General features: G+C 44.8%; 1 protein-coding gene across 1 annotated transcript; it reads left to right on the top strand.

The window, feature by feature from the left end:
- Positions 1 to 2,008: 2,008 nt before the first annotated feature.
- On the top strand, positions 2,009 to 18,614 carry onecut3a (one cut homeobox 3a). The gene is made up of 2 exons (XM_085265307.1): positions 2,009 to 3,445; positions 16,697 to 18,614. Exons 1-2 carry the CDS (start codon positions 2,407 to 2,409, stop codon positions 16,987 to 16,989), a joined length of 1,332 nt encoding a protein of 443 aa, XP_085121433.1. The 5' UTR covers positions 2,009 to 2,406; the 3' UTR covers positions 16,990 to 18,614.
- Positions 18,615 to 19,781: the final 1,167 nt, after the last annotated feature.

The following is a 19,781-nucleotide window of genomic DNA, read 5'->3' as shown; positions in this document are numbered from 1 at the left end:
AAACTTTTCAGCGCGTTGTTTTGGGTTGTAAACCCTGGTGAATTAGGAGCAGGGAGCCAACAATGAAAGTTAACATCCATCACCACCGCGACCAATAAGCTGCTCTGGCCGGCTGGCTGAGCACAGATGACGGATTCGCTGCTGTGCGGGCTTCGGTAATTCATTTTCGATAGCAGTGGTTGCTGGGATCAATACAGGGACATTAACCCAAGCGGACACTGCTGTTCTCCTGATGGCACAAGCCAAAAGCCACCATCCCCCGTTGGCAATCAGCAAAGACACAGTTTTTAGGGTCATCCTTTGCAGGAGAGCTGTGTGCCAAGGCCACGGTGTTGTGATATCACAATTCATCGGTGAAGTAATGGATGGCCGTGACCTAACAGTTGGTAAACACTGCTCAGGGAAATTATTTTATGCAATTTGCAAATGATTAGTGATGCCACTTTCTGGAGTGTTAGACTATTTTTTCCCCAGCTTCGGGTCGAAATCCTAATGGGCTCATTTTACATAACATCGGTGTAAATGCCATGGCTCCTCACTTGATAACTGTGTTCACAGAGTGCAGCAGCAACTAACGACTTACACGGGACTGCTGGTTACTGCACACACACACACACACACACACACACACACACACACACACACACACACACACACACACACACACACACACACACACACAGAGTTTACAGATTTCACAGAGGTGTTTATGTTGTGATTTTAGGAGATTAATGAGCAAATTTCATTCTATGTGTCCTCACACAACTGCATATATAGACTGCACACGGCAGTTTATTATATGCACCTATTTATCTATTTATTTATATAAAATAAATTAAATGTATTACTTATTCTTATTTTATTTTATTTTAATTCATTTATTTCTTTTTTTTTACTGAACTTCACGTTGCCATAGACTCATTTGGTAAATTTTGGGCATTTAGTGACGTAACGGAAAATCACCACTGTAACAGGTCATCAAGTCAAAAACACTGTGCGTGCTTTAACAAATTGATTATTGAATTATTAGTTATGTATGCGACAGATTTTACCTAGTGACAAGCAGCAGTACACAACGTACTAAATGTACTTGGTGCTTATAGTAGCTGAAAAAGTATTTAACGACCTCAGTGAAGTTTTATGCTCTCCACTACCTATTATTTCTCCCATTTCACACAATCCAATCACTCGATCTCAACAAGCTGCTATATGGTATCCATACTGCGGGCCTCTGCAATAGGCACCAACCTATCGATGGATCCCCTGATCCATACATACGCTGATATTGATAGATTGCTGAACTGGATTGACACCAGCGAGCACCAAGCAAGTTTTACGCAGAAGTTTTGAAGGGATATCATGTCGGAATTTGTGTGAGAGAGTTTGATTTTCGTGGCCTGAATTCGTGGAGCAAAGAAGCGAAAGGGGTCAAAGCCTGGAGGCAATGATGAAATAAAGCTCGACAAATTTATTCAGAAACATTTGCTAGAGGAAAAAAAACCCCAAAACTTTTCTTTAAAAAAGTTATGAGTATAAGCAAAAATTTCAGATGTGTGCTTTAGGAAAGTGGCTGTAAAGTAAGTGTCAAAGGTCAGACACGGGTCTTAAGGCTGTAATTCACACGTTTTATTGCACTGTTAAATATTTTATTGTCTATATAAACACAATCCTTTGAATATGTAGCACTAAATAGCGCATGCTTAATTTACAGTTGGAAAAACCAAGACTGTTAGGCATGACTTGCACTTCCAGATGTGCTTTTTTACCTGCCCTCGTGATCTGTTGTGACATGTTTAACCTCCAACACAGCTATCACATGTGCTGCTGGCGCCTGTGAAACACTTTTATCAGACAAAACAAGGAGCGGGTCCTTCTTATCCATCTGAGTGTAAATGTTGCGCATTCTGTCTTTTATCTAACGCGTCTAACGCAATCTTTTCGAGGATTTGAGGGTCCACGCTTTACAACGCGAGCGAGCCCTGACACGGGGGCCAGTGACGTCAGATTGGCCCCAGACAGGGTTCGCGAGTGCGAGGATAGGCCACGGGGGCGCGCACTTGCGCACAGGCTCAGGCTCGGTCTCATTTTAACAGGAGCGCGGGCACGTCAATATACACACAGCGAGCCGAGCAGCGCTTTGGGTATAGTAGAAGGTGCTCAGCGGAGAGAAACCAGGCAGGCGCAGACACCTTCACGCACCGAGCAGCGGTTTGTTTGGCGGCCGGGACCCGATCCTTTAAAACCATGCTGGATTGACTGCGGAGAGGCAACTCCAATCAATGGCTTGGCTTTGAAATCGTTTCAAATTTATTGGAAAGGAGCGCGAGATAGAGCGACAGAGGGAGTGGGAGAGAGAGGGAGAGCGAGAGAGTGGCGCGAGGGGTGGAAATAAAGATCCTTTCAACGATGGAGCTGACAATGGAAAACATCGGAAATCTGCACGGTGTATCTCACTCCCATCAAACCAGCGACTTAATGAACTCCCCGCACGCGCGCCAGTCGTCGGCGTCGCATCGGAACTTGGTGTCGCACGGGCGGTCAGCCATGGTGTCCAGCATGGCCTCGATACTGGAGGGAGCGGGGGACTATCGCCCAGACCACGCTTTGTCTGGCCCCCTGCATCCGGCTATGACCATGTCGTGCGACTCCGGGATGAGCCTGAGCAGCACCTACACAACGCTGACGCCGCTACAGCACCTGCCCCCCATATCCACGGTCTCGGAGAAATTTCACCATCCACACCCGCATGCTCACCACCATCCAGCACACCAGAGACTTGCAGCTGGGAATGTCAGCGGCAGCTTCACCCTGATGAGAGACGACCGAAGCCTCGCCTCTATGAGTAACCTCTATGGCCACTACCCCAAAGATATGTCCGGGATGGGGCAGCCCTTGTCACCCCTGTCCAACGGGCTCGGGTCTTTGCACAGCTCCCAGCAGACTCTCAGCGCCTACGGTCCCGGAGCTCACCTCTCCAACGACAAGATGCTCTCCTCGGGGGGGTTCGAGTCTCACGCAGCCATGCTGTCCAGGGGTGAAGAGCACTTGGCCCGCGGTCTCGGGGGTCACGGGGGCGGGCTAATGACATCCTTGAACGGTATACACCATCACAGCCATCCGCACTCTCAGGCAAACGGATCCATGCTCTCAGACCGAGACAGGCAGACGGTGGTGGGAGGCGGGCAAGGTGCTGGGTCAGGGCAGGTGGAAGAGATAAACACCAAGGAGGTGGCACAGCGAATAACAGCAGAGCTCAAGCGCTACAGCATCCCCCAGGCCATCTTTGCTCAGAGGATCTTGTGTCGGTCCCAGGGAACTCTGTCTGACCTGCTGCGGAATCCTAAACCTTGGAGTAAACTCAAGTCGGGCCGAGAGACGTTCAGGAGGATGTGGAAGTGGCTCCAGGAGCCCGAGTTCCAGCGGATGTCAGCGCTGAGGCTTGCAGGTGAGTGAGGAGACAGCCTGAGTGATGTGGAGGGATCAATTAGAAGTCAATGTGGCGAGACTGTCAATAGCAGCTCAAATAGACATTAGTAGAAGTTATTAGTCGATTGTATCGAGTAAAAGTTCATCATGACAGTTGAGGTGTTAAATGTTTAGAGAGATCTATATTTTGATTGATGCTACAATGCACAGTAATATAAACATACATTGTGTGATAAACAAAAGAGAAGCGCTGTCTGTCATAAACAGACAGACTCCAAACCAAACCGAGTCTGCTCAGACACTTTTGGCTTTACGCACGTTTACGCACGAGTACAGTATGCATGCGTGCATCCATCTTCCTCTGTCTCACTCTCCCCCCCCCCTCTCTCTCTCTCTCTCTCACACACACACACACACACACACACACACACACACACACACACACACACACACACACACACACACACACATGCACGCAGAAAGAGGCGAAACAAAGGAACTCAGAGCGAGAAGTGAAATTGATTAAATCTTACTTGAAAGGTAAACGCTATACTTTGATATCATTGTGCCCCGAACACCCAGTTTTATTTATTTAACAAACCTCATCTAATTCTTTGGCTCTCTCCTTGTCAAATATGCGCGTGGTCACAAACAAGGATCGTCTGAGGCCTGGCCAAAGAGCCTGGGGAGCATGACCTCCTATGGATCAATATTCCAGGTCCAGGCGTCCCCTTTCAGAGTAGCGCAGTGATAAATGATCGATCTGGATCTGTAAGACACAAACAGATGCGTCTTTCTCTGGTCTGTGTTGTCCCCTCTTCTCTCTGGGATCTCTGTCTACTAATTTGATTTAAGGCCTATTTAGTCATTGTGCTGAGAAATTGTTTATTGCTGTTTGTGAAGTTATATGAGATCTCAGCTTAACAGGACAAATACTAAATGTGGCACAAACCCTCTCTGCCTCAGCATTTCGGTTTTCTGAATGGTTCGCCACTTTGATCCATCGTTTCGATTTTTATCGCGCAAAGATTGTCACATTAAAGGCTGTGATTTGAACCCAAATCTCTGCCTACTTTAAAGTCTTTAACACTTGCAACCTGATTAATAGGATATAAATGAAAACAAGCTCTACGGTGGAGTTAATACAAAGATGTGAGTGAAAGGTCCCCCATCATTGATGTTTCTGTAAAGGCCTTGTTTAGACGCGCTGCTCTTCCAAACGTCAATCAGCGCTTCTGCGTCGTATTTCAGTGAACAGTTCAATTAAGCAGATATAGTGGCATATTTTAGTTCCAGTCAATGCCCTATTGAAAAGCACTTAATGGCATGTAAATTGTTCCTTTGCGTATTTAGTGGGGTTCTGGTAAATAAAGATTTAAACACTCCACAATTGTCTCTTTAAGTGCCACTGCTGTTAAAGCTAATTGGGCAGTGGGGTTTTATATCTTCCACACCCGGCACCAGGATAAAACCCTCAATTCAACTAGCGTGCTGGAGTGGCACAGTCCTGTGCAGCACACGGCTGCCGCATATTTGAATGTGCTCAGGTCCAGGACAGACTAGAGGTGCTCAGTGGTGAACGAAAATAAGAGCTGCACTGTTTTACCACATTTTAGTTTACCAGAAAGTGCAAATGTTATCAACATTAAATGAATAAATGAAGTTTATTCGAAATTGCCACCACACAATTAATAAATACTTCTTTTTGGAAAAAGCTGATTCTTAAGCCTTCACTGTGCATCAACCTGCTGCCACAGCAGAAGCAAGGACACTCTAGGTGGGTTAAAATGACAAATGACTCGTATGTAAATGCAGGGAGCAACATTTTACTCATTGCATTTAAAATCACAATTATCCTCGGCTTTCATGTGGGTTGGGAGTGGGAGTTGGGGGAGGCGGGTGGGGGTTTGGATGCTGAAAGTGAGGCTGGGCCATACTCGCTCGGCCACATCAATCAATAAATTCAAATTACTATTCCAAATTCATCACAGTCACACGAATCAATGCAGCTGCCCTGCTTAGCTAATGCGAAAATACCAGTGTCCGCGCGCACACACATGACAATTCACTGCCGACAGGAAAAGCAGAGCAAAGGTGGGCACGTTTGGAGGGGGGATGTGTGTCCTTCACGCTTAACATCTCCTAATGCTTTCTCCACTTACCGTGTTCTTCATATGCAGACCTGTAACACACTGGCCACGTAAACAAAAGGCATTTCCACACTCTGAACATATATTATGCAGACGGCTGTTGTGTAAGCGGGCAGCTTTAAGAGAGACGCGGGCAGAGTGAGGTTTGGGGGGCATTTAAAGATCGCATTAACGATGAAAACAATTCGTCTTTGCATCTGTGTTGAATTCCACACTCCATCTCAATGTATTTGGTCGAGTCAATACAGCCCTGATCGATAAGGATAGCCAGTGCATCTATCAATTATCCCGCCTCAGCACTCTCTCCCATTGGTTTCTCCCCTGGAGCAGAAGGGAGGGGGGGAAGGCGGGAGCCGGAAAAGGTTGGGAAAGGGGACAGCTGGTTTAAAAAAACGCCCCTGCACATATTTTTCTTTCCTGTTATCATGTTCTGTTTGTTTATGCGGTGTATAATCCCTTGTTTGTTCTTTGGGGGTTCGTGCACCCGGGTAATGTTCACGTTTTTCCAACAGATGTTGGACAACACGGAAAATATCATCAGAAAAAATACATTCCTACCTTCCAGGAATACCCGCTTCGTTTCCTTCCATTTACCAGTGATAATGTGCCATGGCATGCCAGGGTCCCCCCTTTCTCTCTCTCCCTCTCTGTCAAAAAGAAGCGGTTCATTTCCATCTAAATGGCCGGAGCACGTGCCAGGGTGTGGAGGTCAAGACCCACAGGACACAGAGGAAAAACATTGTCGAGAATGACGGTGGGAGGCCTCTATTCATGTTTCAATGGACTACATGCAGTTTACACAGGCCTAATCCTGGAGCTATACTCCAGCTCATCCACCACCATCCCCCCCATCAGCGTCACTCTGCGCCCTTTCCTCTCTGCACTAATCCATTCATTTTCCTGGGTAAATATATGTATTTATTAAGATCCCCAGCCCATTTCCATTCCTTACAACGCACGGTCTTAATTTTGGTTAGGGGTTCATCATTTTGAGATAAACTCGGGCTTTTATATCAAACTGATGAATTCTGGGTGTTTTGTATATTTTAATTAAATTGTTGCTTTTCTTTAAATTAAATCGATGTGTGTTGGTTTGTGTGTGGCACACAGAAGGTGGTTAAAGCTTTGTGTTTATGTCCACAAAGCGTTTTCCTGCTGGTCAGTTTCTGGCGCTGTCCAGAGTGCTGAAATATCCACCGCAGGTTTGAGGACAGTCGAAGGTGGTGATCTGGAGTTTTCCAAATACATACTTGATACCGTTCTTGTGGCCTCTAAACACCATTATTTCATCCAACAGCTTCCACCCAACGATCAATATTACAATCCACAATCGCGTCAATCACACCACCACGCATCCTACTTTCCAGTCCAGCACGGAGCCCATCGGGGTTTCCATTTAAATCACATCTCCAGCTTCTTTTAGCAGCTGCAGATACAAAGTGGAGGTCATCTTTATTTTGGGATTTTCACGGAAATATCCTGACGTAATAAAAATGCCTAAAAGGTGTGATGTTTTTTTTTTTAAATCTAGTATAACGGGTTTCACTGGTAGAAACATTAAGAAGTGATTGATGAGGGATAATCTCAAACAGCATTTTTTTTACATGAAAAGATGGCTTGATGCTGGCCTGCGAAATAATCGATTGGTACGTTAATAATTGATGTATGAGGGGAAGATAGGGGAGTAAACAGTGCAGCTGTGGTTTCAGAGCTTCGTTGTTCGTTAAGCACAGCATCATGTGCTGTAAGTACTGAGACACGCGTGTACAAGCATCGCCTTTTCAATCCCCTGGTGGGAGGGCAACAGTCATTTTCTTGAGGTTATACCTCGAGGCTATTTTGTTTAAATCCCGAGTTCAGTGAAGCTCACTCCAAATGAAATGACATTATCTGTAGCCTCGTGTGGAGAGGCTGGCTGGACTCCTAAACAAACACATTTAGAGGAATCCTGATGTTCGAGTGTGAAATGAGGACTCATAATAATGCACTGCTGGAGTCATGCTGGAACTGCAAAACAGCACAAAGCAAAACCATATACGTTAATTCCCACAGGATAGTGTTTTACCACCAGCACCTCGCAATTGTCGCCTCCTCCATTTCTTCTCTCCAGTATGTGTGTGATCGGGATGCAGAGTGCGTCTGCGCCAATTGTTAAGGCCGATCTGGTGAGCCCTGAATCTGTATCGATTTCCATTCCCCGGCATCTCCTTCCCATCTCTGGAGCTGCGCCATGCGGCCATGCAACCCCCTCCATCTCCGCCATGCAACACCCTCCCTCCCATTAACAGCTCACCTTTCATAACACATAACAGGACGAATCTTACGGAGCTGTCAAGTGAAAGTCTGAGAGTTTGGCTTCCCTTTAAGGCTGTGCTATAGTGGGATTAGCAGCGAGAGACGACTCACAGTTCACAGTCGTTTAACCTCTTTTTGCTCATCACACATCCCACCCACACTGGCCGTCCCGCATAGCCGGCTCTGACCACGTCGACCTTATTATTCAAAATAATGTCATTTTAATAGAAATCAGATTAGCCTGACTGAAGCCGGAGCCCGCGTCGTCTCTCCCACGTCTTCACCCGTTCCTCTCACAGCGCGCGCACGTTCCAATTCACACGGGGTGCGTGGTTAGCAATTATAAATGCAGCAGCGCTCCGTACAGTCTCCAATACCGTCTCTTCTATTTTAGATGATCAATTCCTACGCTGCTCAGTCGCCCCCTCTCCAAACCGGATCGATAGGAGAGAATGACCTTTAAATCAAATTGCTGGCAGAGTCAACGGCATGCACGCGGCTCGCATCAGAGGGTTAATGGCACCGCGCGCGTCCCCTACTTCCAAGTAAAAACACAAAAGGTCCAAAGCAAAGACAATCCTAATTTAATCTCGCTGTTCGTGCACGCGCTTTGGAGTTCAATAGGTGCACAAAAGGATTTTAAATGTGAAATGAGCTAATTGTCAGTGGAGCTGAGGCATGATAACGGACAATATCGCCGTTATAATGTCGTTATAACAGGTGTTATTATAACAACACCTTTTATAATGACACCGCGGGCCTTTGTCTGCAGGCTGTGGTGGTTTGCATAAGAGCATCAGTAAGTGAGGACTCCAAAGAGCAGCTGGTGAGCAATTAAAATGTTGACCGGAGTTATGTAACGCCGGGGTGCCCCCGAAAAAAAACCACATGCTCTGCTAGCTCCTGTGCTCGTGCACAGTGCCGACATTTCTGCCAGGCGTCTTTTCACTCGCTCCAAATTGTTAATTTTATCGTGATCTGTTCAAGTTCGTCATCAGCCCTGATTTATTCCAGACAGTGATTCGCTGTGCTATTTTCCAAATGTCTCTGATACTTCAGGAAATAAGTAACAGATTACTTTTTTAGGGGTGATTGGGGATTTGAGTAACCAAAACCACCGCTAGTTATAAATCAGTGTCCAGCGGCGTCGAAGCAGCAGCGATTCCGCACACTCCCCTCTTATCTGGCGCTCTGACAGGCCATCGGTTATTAAAGGCCCGATAATGGCTCGTTTAATGCGCAGGATAAGAACAGAAGGCAAGGACACTGTCCGAGCAATTAAAGACGAAAAGGGCGGATATCCATTTGATCATTGTAAGACTTTAAATAATAATAATAATAATAAAATAAAAAGTAATATAGCATCGCATTAAAGGAGATCCATAAGGTAGAAAGACAGATTATGAATTTGAGTGAAAAACTCAAATAAGAAATAATCGCAAAAATCCATCTTTTGTAAATTTGTTTCTCTCGCCAAAGGGGAAAATATTTGACAGACACAAAAGAAGATTAAATGATTTAACTGACATTTAGCTCACACTGTAAAACAGTTTGTAAACAATGTTTTGGATGTAAAAATAAAAATAAAATAAAATAAAAAATAGGTAAAAATCATATCTGGGAAGAAAGAAAGAAGCCTGCAGATGGTTCGTATGTACGGAGCCTTAAGTCTTCCTAGGGTCGATCACAACCAAACCGCAACACACACACACACGCACACACACACACACACACACACACACACACACACACACACACACCGCTTATCGTACCCACAGATGCAACCCGAAACTCCGGTTGGGCAACCCCACACAGATCAACAAAGGAACAAAACGACTGTGAAATCAATTGATGAATGAATCGATGTCAGCCTTTGCAGCCTTTGTGTTACATGTTATTAAATATAGCGAACTGCCTTCGGGTTTAAGCTAAAATTAATAATTTGGTTAATTTGTTGCTTTGGTGAGGGACGTGAATGCGCTGACGCTGCATTTCCGTTTTTCAGGATTTCTGACTTTGAGGCGTGTGTGAGAGATTATTATAGAATATCCTTGTGTATCAAAACAAAATTATTATTATCATCATTATTATTTTTTTATTAATATTATTACTATAAATTTTATTACTGCTACTGGTATTATTATTGAACTACCGTTCAATAATAATCGCTGCTGTTTGCTGATCAAAAACTTTGCACACAAAAATAGAAAACCAGTTAAATAAAATATATTTTATATCTTACTGTACAAAAATAAAAACCTAAACATAATTGACACACTTTTTAAAGTAAAACTCAAGCGATACATCAGTGTTAAAAGGACTACATAATATAAAATTAAACATTACATTCAAAATGTGCATTTTGTAACAGATAAAGACACATCGCCTTATTTTATTATATAATATATTTTCTCCATTTTAATATCCTTTGCCTTGCATTGGAGAGAATAAATCAGATAAATGCAATTACATGGGTGCAATAACGGGCTGGGAAATAAGGGCTGGAAATATTTGTGTTGACTCTCTCTTCGCATGATTGAGTGAGGACGGTATTGAACTGAATCTGGAAAATCCTGCATATTGAAAACCTGTCTGCGTCCCCGTGGAGAGTAAACAGTATCATCCGACTGCAGATCAGTGTGATGATTCTCCTGCGACAAATAAAAAATTAGCAGAGAAGTGACAGCTCGGCGGCCAGCTGACATTTGAAGATATTTTGTTTCTGAGAAATCAAGTATATGAAACCCTCAAATGGCGCACAAATGTGCACACATCCACTCAGGAGTGCAAATATAAAAATAAGGTAATTAAAGTCCGCAGATCCTGCCAGTCCCGCGAGATTTAAAAGTTGAAAACAATGGTGTGGGATTCGAACAGAAAACAAAGTCGGTAAATATTCTTTTATAATTTTCACCCCACATCTGATTTACAGTAAATGATCGTGATGGTTCAATATTAAACTACATGGTTATTTAATTAATTAAATGCTGATTCGTTTTATGAGAATAATTTGCTGCTGGGGTGAAATTATATAAAAAAATTAAAGAAATTAAATAGTTTATCATTTCGACTACTTAACAAGATTTAACATAAATATGAAAGTTAATTTAACAGAATTCAGTAAAAGCAAAATTTAACCAAAAAACCTCCAAAAATATTATTTTTTTTAAAGAAAAAAAAAAACTCCCACCTGTTGTTTGTGGGAAAGCATCCCTATGGCCACCTGTCTGTACATTCACAGTAATAATAAAAAAAGAATCATGATTACAGCTATCACACATAACTCAAGCAATTATCACTGAAATCGATGATAATCACAGATAAGATTATCACTCTAACAATGGACCCACTCATAACAATAAATGGCGCGTGCAGAACAGGGCTGCTATTAAACAAAAAAAAAGTAATGCGGGGTAAATTTCAGCTCCGTGCTCTCGGTCCAGCGCTTAAATGGCTGAGTGCTTTTAATTATCCAAAACCTCATAAGAAGCGTGATGATCACAGTCATCAGCCTCGGCTCATTATTGAATGTTCTTAGCGCTGCGCAGTTTCTTGGGTTCACTAATAGCGAGCTGGGATGAAAACAGCACCGAAAGAGCTTTTCGAGCATCTCAGGCTGACACGGATCTTTAAAAAATGTATTTTTAAAAAATCCTCTAATTAACACGAAAATCCAAATTCCAGTGCATGCATGAGAGTGTTGTGAGAGCTAATACAGCAAATCTAAAGGTAAAGGCTAGCTTCAAACGTTTCAGGCAGCAGAGAGTCTCGCGGACTTGAAGGTGGAATGTGGGCGAAGGTGTAACTGAGTTCAGGTTGAGTGTTATTGAAGGGCTAGAACAGAAATGCCTCGCAGCTGAGTCGCAGGAGAAGGCAAACAAACAAATTGTGCCGCTTTATCAGTATATTAACACCAATTCTCACTCATTACATTAAGGAGTATTGAGCAGGAAGTGTTTTGGCCTGGCGAGAGAGAAAGAGAGAGAGAGAGAGAGTGAGAGCTTGGCACTTCCCTGCAACCGAATGCCACAGTCTGCAGAGAGGGCCGTGTGGATATATATGCACACTGCTATCAATCTTTAGAGCAATAGCCCATGCAAAGCAGCAGAGACGTCACTTAATAAACAGGCCGAAGCTTTAACGCCAAACTGCCCAATCACGCATGCTCCATGTGAAGAAGAGTACAGCTACAAGCAGCACTGCATTCCAACAATAAAGGGGAGGCACTGTATGTGTGTGTGTGTGTGTGTGTGTGTGTGTGTGTGCATACATATAAAGGCACCCAACCGTAACCCGTAAACATGTTTATTGGTAAATTAATTAAATCAGCATACGCTGTTGACCTCGTCTCCTTTCCAGGGATCACAAACAGGGCCAACCAGAGAAGTTTAGAAAACAAGCAGGGCTGTTTCTTTATGCAGATGTGTAATCGTGGTTTCATACAGGCACAATATTAGGCGGTTTGACTTTCTCATTATGAGCAGGAAGGGCAGCGATGATCGATAAATGATTAATGCTCCAGATGAGCTCACATCTGCAGGGATCGAGGAGGCCTCGTGAAGACAGCTGTGAGTATTCAGCCGGGCGCAGAAATCACAGCTGAAGCGGGTGATGATAATTTACTCCTTTTCCTGCTCGGGTTTCAGCAGCACAGAAAGCTGGATCATCACTCCGCTTCCTGCCCGGTGCGCTCTCACGTCTCCAGCCCCTTTCATGAATCTCCTCTCCAGGCCCACTCCCCCCTCCGAGGCATAATTAATTGGACGAAGTGAATTTCACACACGAATTATTCACGAATCTATCGATCGATATTGGACACCCAGGGCCTTTCTCTTAACCTCGCTTGGTTTGTCGTGAAGCAAAGAATATTAATGTCATCAGTGGAAAAGAAATGAGTCTAACTTATACCGTTTTCATCCGCGCATAAAGGCATTATTAAAGAATTCCATATGTCTGGAGGCACGGGTCAGTCTGCGGGGACATTCGCTGACATTCATGAGGATTAACTGGACTTCCACTGCGTGCGCATATTCATGGTCAATGATATTACACCTGTGTAGCCTGTATATGATGTACTTGCGTAAAATAGCGGCACGCGGGACAAACGTGGCTGTGAGAATCAATCTTTCTATGTTAGCGAGGAGCTCGAGGGATTCTTCCAAAGTAGGTCAGCTCCTGCTCTCAGCTCCAAAGCGAGAAATAGAAATCTCATTTCTCTTTTTATCAGCATCACGCGCACCTCGGAAAACACCCAGCGCCAAATCAGGATTTCTGCTCCTGTCCGGCTGCTCTTTGTGCATGAGTTTATGTCCGTCTCTCTGCTCGGTGCCTACTGTAGCTCTAAAAGCTGCAATGATCGATTTTTTTCTTTTCTACGCCGAGCTTGGTTCAGTAATCAGGGCCCCCTTCCTCACCGATCGATCAATATCGATTACTAAATCCAGCGCCTGTAGCAAAGGCAGCGCGCTATGGCGCCCCGTGCAGCCGGGCCACGACGAGAGCGACACCTACCGACAGAAACGGAACAAAGCAAGCGGTCGATGAGGTGGCAGAACGTGACTATCCGGTGGAGAAGATGTGGAGAGAGTCCGGGACTGTGTCAGCTTGCTGTGGAGGCACATTAAGAGAGAAACACTCGTCCTGCTGACTCTGCATCTTCCCCACGCACAGGTGCACTCACGGCGAAAACGTTTGGATGTGTGTTTCTTACCTTTTAGGCATTGGAGAGAACATTTAACCATTAGGAACTCTTTGAGATATGATGCGGTTTGATAAATCGTAATACAAATAAATGAGAAAACATTTTTGAAAGCGTTTAAAACATTAAAGCTGTTGTATTTGGCTGGATGGGATTTTTACAGGGGTCCTATTTTTGGTGTGAGGTTGTGTGTGTGTGTCTGGACAAACCACACAGGAAGAAAAAAGTTAGACAGGAGGAAGTAAAGCTGCTCATACCAGCTGGAAGCTGCATAAGATGAATGGAGAACTGAGTGTTGTAATATATATTAAATATCATCATCATTATTATTATTATTATTAACCTAAAGACAGTAATCAATCTATATTGATAAAAATGGAAGAAGCTGTACTAAAAGCAGCAAAACCCATAACAAAAATACTCTTGTATGAGATGCAGTCCATGCTCATGTGTAACGAGGAGCTACATTAATAAACACAGGTATCTTGGGAAGCGTATTTAAAAATCCAGCTTGAAAAAACTATTTTAAATGAAGCTGAATGTTATTTAGTATTTTTAGCTTTTATAAGAAAAAATGATTAACTCAGCACTCTTCACGACCATTCCAGAGGTTCTGTGTTTCGAATAGGAGCAGACATGTCACACATGTCAGCACTGCTCTGCTGCTCCTCCTCGGACTTCAAAAAAGCCCGGTGGAGCTTAGATACATGTTAGGCTCATTGTCCTGCTGGGAAACGAATCCTCTTGCACACACGTTTAATCCATACTGTCTGGCATGTCTCTGATGGGCTGTACGCTTCTCCCCGATGGCCGTGATGATCCAGTACAAGTTGTCGAGTATAGAATAAATAGAGATTTCATCACACCTGGAAATGTTTGAGCACTTAAGCTTTATCACTGGAACCTTGATGTTCAAACTCTGACGTGACTGAAAGAGTAATTCTCAGCAGAGTTTCTTTATAAAGGAAGACACAAATGATGAACTGTTCATATACATTAGAATGAAGTAAGCAGCTCCATTTATTGGGAAAAAGAAAACATCTTAAATATGAACTTTTATCGGTTTAGGAGACAAAGAAATCCGGGATATAAGCTAGCCTGTCAATATTTATCCCTGGAACTACCAGGTGGGATTTACTTTGGCATTTTTAGAGTATCTTCAAGAAAGAGAAATACAATAAATACATGATGATGTAGTAAGAATATGCTTTCTCGTTGTAGTCTTTCTGATTCTTTAGTGTCCTACTTTTTTCTTATTGTGAATCATTTCAGACACTAAAGAAATGGCATCCTCCTCCTCCCTTTTCTCACCATCATTACTACTCTTAAACCTTTAATAAATCAAAGTATTATACATGATGATACGCTCGCTGTTCGTACAAGCATGGACAAATTTGTATGTGGCATATTAGCATGTTTGCCTGATATATATAGCAGCAGTGTTGATGTGAAATATGAATATGATGGATGCGCAAGTGTGCAGGTTAGACATCTGTAGTAAACAGATTGGACTGCAATGGCTGATCAATGGGCTCTGCTCCACTGTAATTAGACACACAGCGCCACTGCTTGGCTCCAGCCACTTCAGCATAATCACAGCCTCCTCACACACACACACACACACACACACACACACACACACACACACACACACACACACACACACACACACAAGGAGAATATAAAAAAAGAAATCTGTCCTTAAATGCATCAAGACACACACACACACACACACACACAGCGTGAGAGTGAGACATTACTGAAGGCGAGTATGAAAGTATCAGACAATACCAGCAGCAGCAGGTGGAGACCCCATAGGGATGGCATCTTTCCCGCTCGCTTTCTCTCTCCAATTTGCTCCCGTTTTATTGAGACAGTAGGGAAGCTGAGAGGGACACACAGTGCGTTCTGGCAGGATTCGATCCTCAGTCAGCAGGGGAACATGTGGCTGCAGAGGTGGTGCCTTAACCTGACACACACATACACACACTCCTCCTACACCATCTCTGGGCGCCATTTCTCCCTTTTACCTTCCACCTGTCTGCTGCTTTCCACCCGTGTCCTACAAATACTTACAACACACTTACCTACATCCCATTAACTATTAATTTCTGCGTTTGCAGCACGCAACCCCATCACCCCCTCGGACACCCTCCCAAACGTAGAAGAGTACACTCAGCGTGTTTTCTTTTGAAAATTGCTCTGTGTATGGGAAGGGGCTCATAGCAGCCAGTGCAAGCACCTCTCCAGTGTTTGTGTTTGGGAGGGGTGGGGGTGTGCGGGGGGGGGGGGGGGGGGGTTATAAATACCCTCTCAGAGCTCAATAGAGTGGGCTCCAGTGGGCTCTGTTTGAAGTAGCAGACTGTAGACCTGCTGGGGGGGGGGATTCTGACCTCAGTCCCTACAGAGAACCCCCCAATTCCTACAGCAAAGTCGGTCAATATCTCGCTTTCTCCTTCACTCGCAACCCCTCCCTCTTCATCTCAGCTACTCTCTTTAGTTCTTGCACACACTCGCGCATGCACGCACACACACACACACAAACACATACACACACACACACACGCTTTGTCTTACTCCTGCTTCTTTTCTGTTTTTCTCTCTCCAACCTATTCTTTCCCTGCATTTGCCCCTCCTTTATCTTTCATTTCCACACACGCACACTCAAACACAAAATGCTTACTTTTGTGCAACAGTCACTCAGTCCCCCATTGCGACTCAAACTGCATTAATATTGAATCAAACAGCAGTGTCTCCAGCTAGCAGGCAACAGCCAGTGCGCCCCCCACCCCCCCAATCTCTCTCTCTCTCACCGCAGGCTGGGTCCCTGTCTGCACTCTGCAGGATGGAAGGAATAGTCCCACTGGGCAGGAGGCATGGATTAGCTTTAAATCAACTTTAATATGGCAATAGAGATGGAGCCATAGCATCTCCACTGGTGTATGAACCAGTTTTATGTGTTTAAGTACAGGGTAATTATAGTTTACGCACTTTACTTCCCTCCACCTCCAGCTCTCACTTCATGAAAATGATCACTTTTGTATATTTACCTTGCGTTGTGTTTTCTTTCTCCTCTTTGCCTCCCACTCTCATTCCCATCCCTCCCACCTGTACAATCCACACCAAGCCTGCAAGCGCAAAGAACAGGAGCAACACAAGGACCGCAACACGGCGCCCAAGAAACAGCGTCTAGTCTTCACTGACCTGCAGCGCCGCACACTCATCGCCATCTTCAAGGAGAACAAGCGTCCATCCAAGGAAATGCAGATCACCATCTCCCAGCAGCTCGGCTTGGAGCTCAGCACCGTCAGCAACTTCTTCATGAATGCTCGCCGCCGCTGTGTGGACCGCTGGCACGATGACCACGGTACCAGCCCCGGGCAGCCAGGCACCTCTGCCACCACCTTCTCCAAGGCCTGAGAGAAGCAGGAGAGGGCCTTCGGCGGGCCGAGGGACCAGGCCGGAACAACAGGCGACGCTGGAAATTCCCTGCGAAGCCTGTCTGTAACAGCCCTGCCAGGCCCGGAGCGCCTGAAGGTGTCCTCTACACGATATAAAAATCCTTTGTGCCATGCAATCATCTTTTACATCAGTTAAAATGTCAAGCTCTCACCTGAAACAAGCATAATCTAAAAAGGTGAAGTGTGAAGTCAGGTCCACTCTGCATTTCTCACACACAAGGACAATCATTGATTTTGTCTTTTTTTTCCCTTTTTTTTTGAGAGAAAATAATTTTTATGGCATCTGACAAAGCAAAGCGACACCAAAGATTTGACGTTTCTGTTGGGCGGTATCTACATGATGCAGGCCTCCTCCTTCACCACCCAAGTAGCCACTGATTCTGCTTTTTCCTCTCAACTCACCTCCTTTGTGTCTGCCTCCTCGCTGTTCCCCCCCCCCCCCCCCCACACACACACACTCACACACACACACACACACACACACACACACACACACACACACACACACACACACACACACACACACACACAGCGGCACACGGAAGCAACAAGGGCAAAAGAACGGCAATAAATCTGAAAACAGAACAGCACATAGCCTTATTATCAGAGCCCCATCCTGCACACACACAAGGCCGTCATGAAGAAAACAACGCAGCCCATGAAAAAAACAACAAGGCTTTCCAGTTCTCTGCCTCTACCTCCCCCCTCCTCCTCCTCCTCCCGCAGTCTCCTTCATTCCTCAGCCAAAGGTATTCCCTGATGGCCAGCCATTTCAGAGAGCAGCTCGGCCTGATCATACGGCAAACTAATGAATTGAAAAATGAATCGATGCAGACAGAGAGGGAGCGAGGCCTTGACCCCCTCATGAAGGTGAAACTCAAGACACTCGCCAGTAGATACTCAGGTCTTCCAGGCCCAGGTCTCGTATATTTTTTGCACAGATGTTGGGAGGCCTGCAGGGAGACGTGTCGTTGTTACTCTTAGCCTGAGCCCAGAGTCTGCGTTTCTCTGACCAACAGGAGAGGCGGGTGAGATGTCTGGACATGCTCTTTGTTCTGCTGGGAGCTTTTCCTCTAATCAATAACTGAGAACCGAACGATGACAACAACACGCTCGGGCATCCAGCCAACTACATTACAGCTGCATAGGAAAAGCAGAATGTAAGAGGAGCACATGAGACCCAGTGGAAATGGGGACACAAAGGCCTCACTACAGCAGCAGCAGCAGCAGCATTAGCAGCATCAGCAGCAAGCACACCTCGTCAGCCTTGCCTGCGCTGGCAGAGCAACAGTGCCCCCTGCTGTTGAAAGCAGAGACCGGCATCCAGCAGAGCAAGGGGGGTTCAGAGTGGAGAAGAGGGAGGGAAGAGCCACTAGATGCTGAGGAGAAGTCATGGCACAACACATTCAGGCCTCGCAGCTCTTTGAAGGCAGATCAATAGCTAACCATTATCCTATTGTTGTTCCTCATCCAACCAGCACTGGTGAAGCCGGAGGAGGGGGATGGTTAGCCTGAATGCTGAAAATGCAGGGATTTTGCAAAGGCAGGGATTTATTTGGGCAATCCAAACGGAATACAAGAAAATTACACAAAGAGAGGAAGGGGAAAGTACAACAGAGTAAAATGTAACAGAAAGGCATCCTAAGTAAGACACATCAGTGGTGCAGTGGAGGTTTCATTTAGATTAGTTTTCAGAGGTTTTATGAAATCATTGATTTTCCATTCATTCATTTCATCTGCTTGCAGAAAAAAAAAATTCAACAGATGTGATTTCTGTCAAACCTGGTTATTCCCACACAAGGGTTATCAGTAGCTAGCCCAAAGCTAAACACCACACTCAGCTGTTAAAATGCTACAACAATTAGTGCCAATGCTTACTGCCTTAATGCGAGTCAGAGAAAACGGTGCGATGGTTAACACACGGTTACAGTGCGCCCTGCAGATGATGGGCGGTGTGTGCCATAGTGCCCAACAATCAGCTTTTAACTGAATGAAATTATACTTTTTTAGTAAAAGAAAAGAAAAAAACAAGAATCTGATTTTAAAGGCAAACAATAACCAAACCTCAAATGAGAAAGACACCAAACATACAGTGCAACACAAAATGTTTCCAACGCATAACTGGACACATTTTGAAGCAGAAGAAAATCTCTCATTCTATCTTTGGTTCTCTACCTCCTCTGTCCCTCTAACCCCATTTCCCCCTCCAACCCCTCGCCCCCTTCCTCTCTATATTGATGCGGGTATTTAATTAGTACCATAGACACAAAGTTTCTATTTCTTGTTACTATTGTGCTCTGTTGTGCATAAGTATGGCACCTTGTTGATAAATCAGAAACAAAAAAAGGAAGGACTTTTTAAAAGGGAAAAAAGAAGGATGCAAGGACTGAGGCCAACGAAGGACGTGGTTTTGTTTCTTTTTCTTTTTTGCATTCTGTGTGAATATAGACCTGCAGGACATTTACCACAAGAAAGAGAAAAGACAAGAGAAACAGGGAGCTGCTGAAGAGAAGAATAAATGACAGACACTTTCTCTCCTTTGGCATTTCGTGTCGGAACTGTGGTACTCTCAGCCCCCCCGCCCCTTTAAAGCTGAGCCCTGAGGATGGGGTAAAATTAAGAGGGACAAAACATGACCTCCAAATGTCCTGGCTGACTCGCTATGTTTTATTGGAGGGTGGGGTGGTGGTGGCGCGGGGCGTTTACGCTTGGGACTCCGTAGTTATCTGTGTGGTCTTAAGATGCAACTGT

The sequence above is a fragment of the Mchenga conophoros genome, linkage group LG23 (assembly GCF_057382185.1).
Source record: "Mchenga conophoros isolate Kocher_MC1m ecotype Shallow Benthic linkage group LG23, M_conophoros_male_GT1.1, whole genome shotgun sequence".
Classification (NCBI taxonomy): domain Eukaryota; kingdom Metazoa; phylum Chordata; class Actinopteri; order Cichliformes; family Cichlidae; genus Mchenga; species Mchenga conophoros.
Note: the sequence above shows the minus strand (reverse complement) of the source record. Positions and strands in the feature narration are given on the sequence as shown.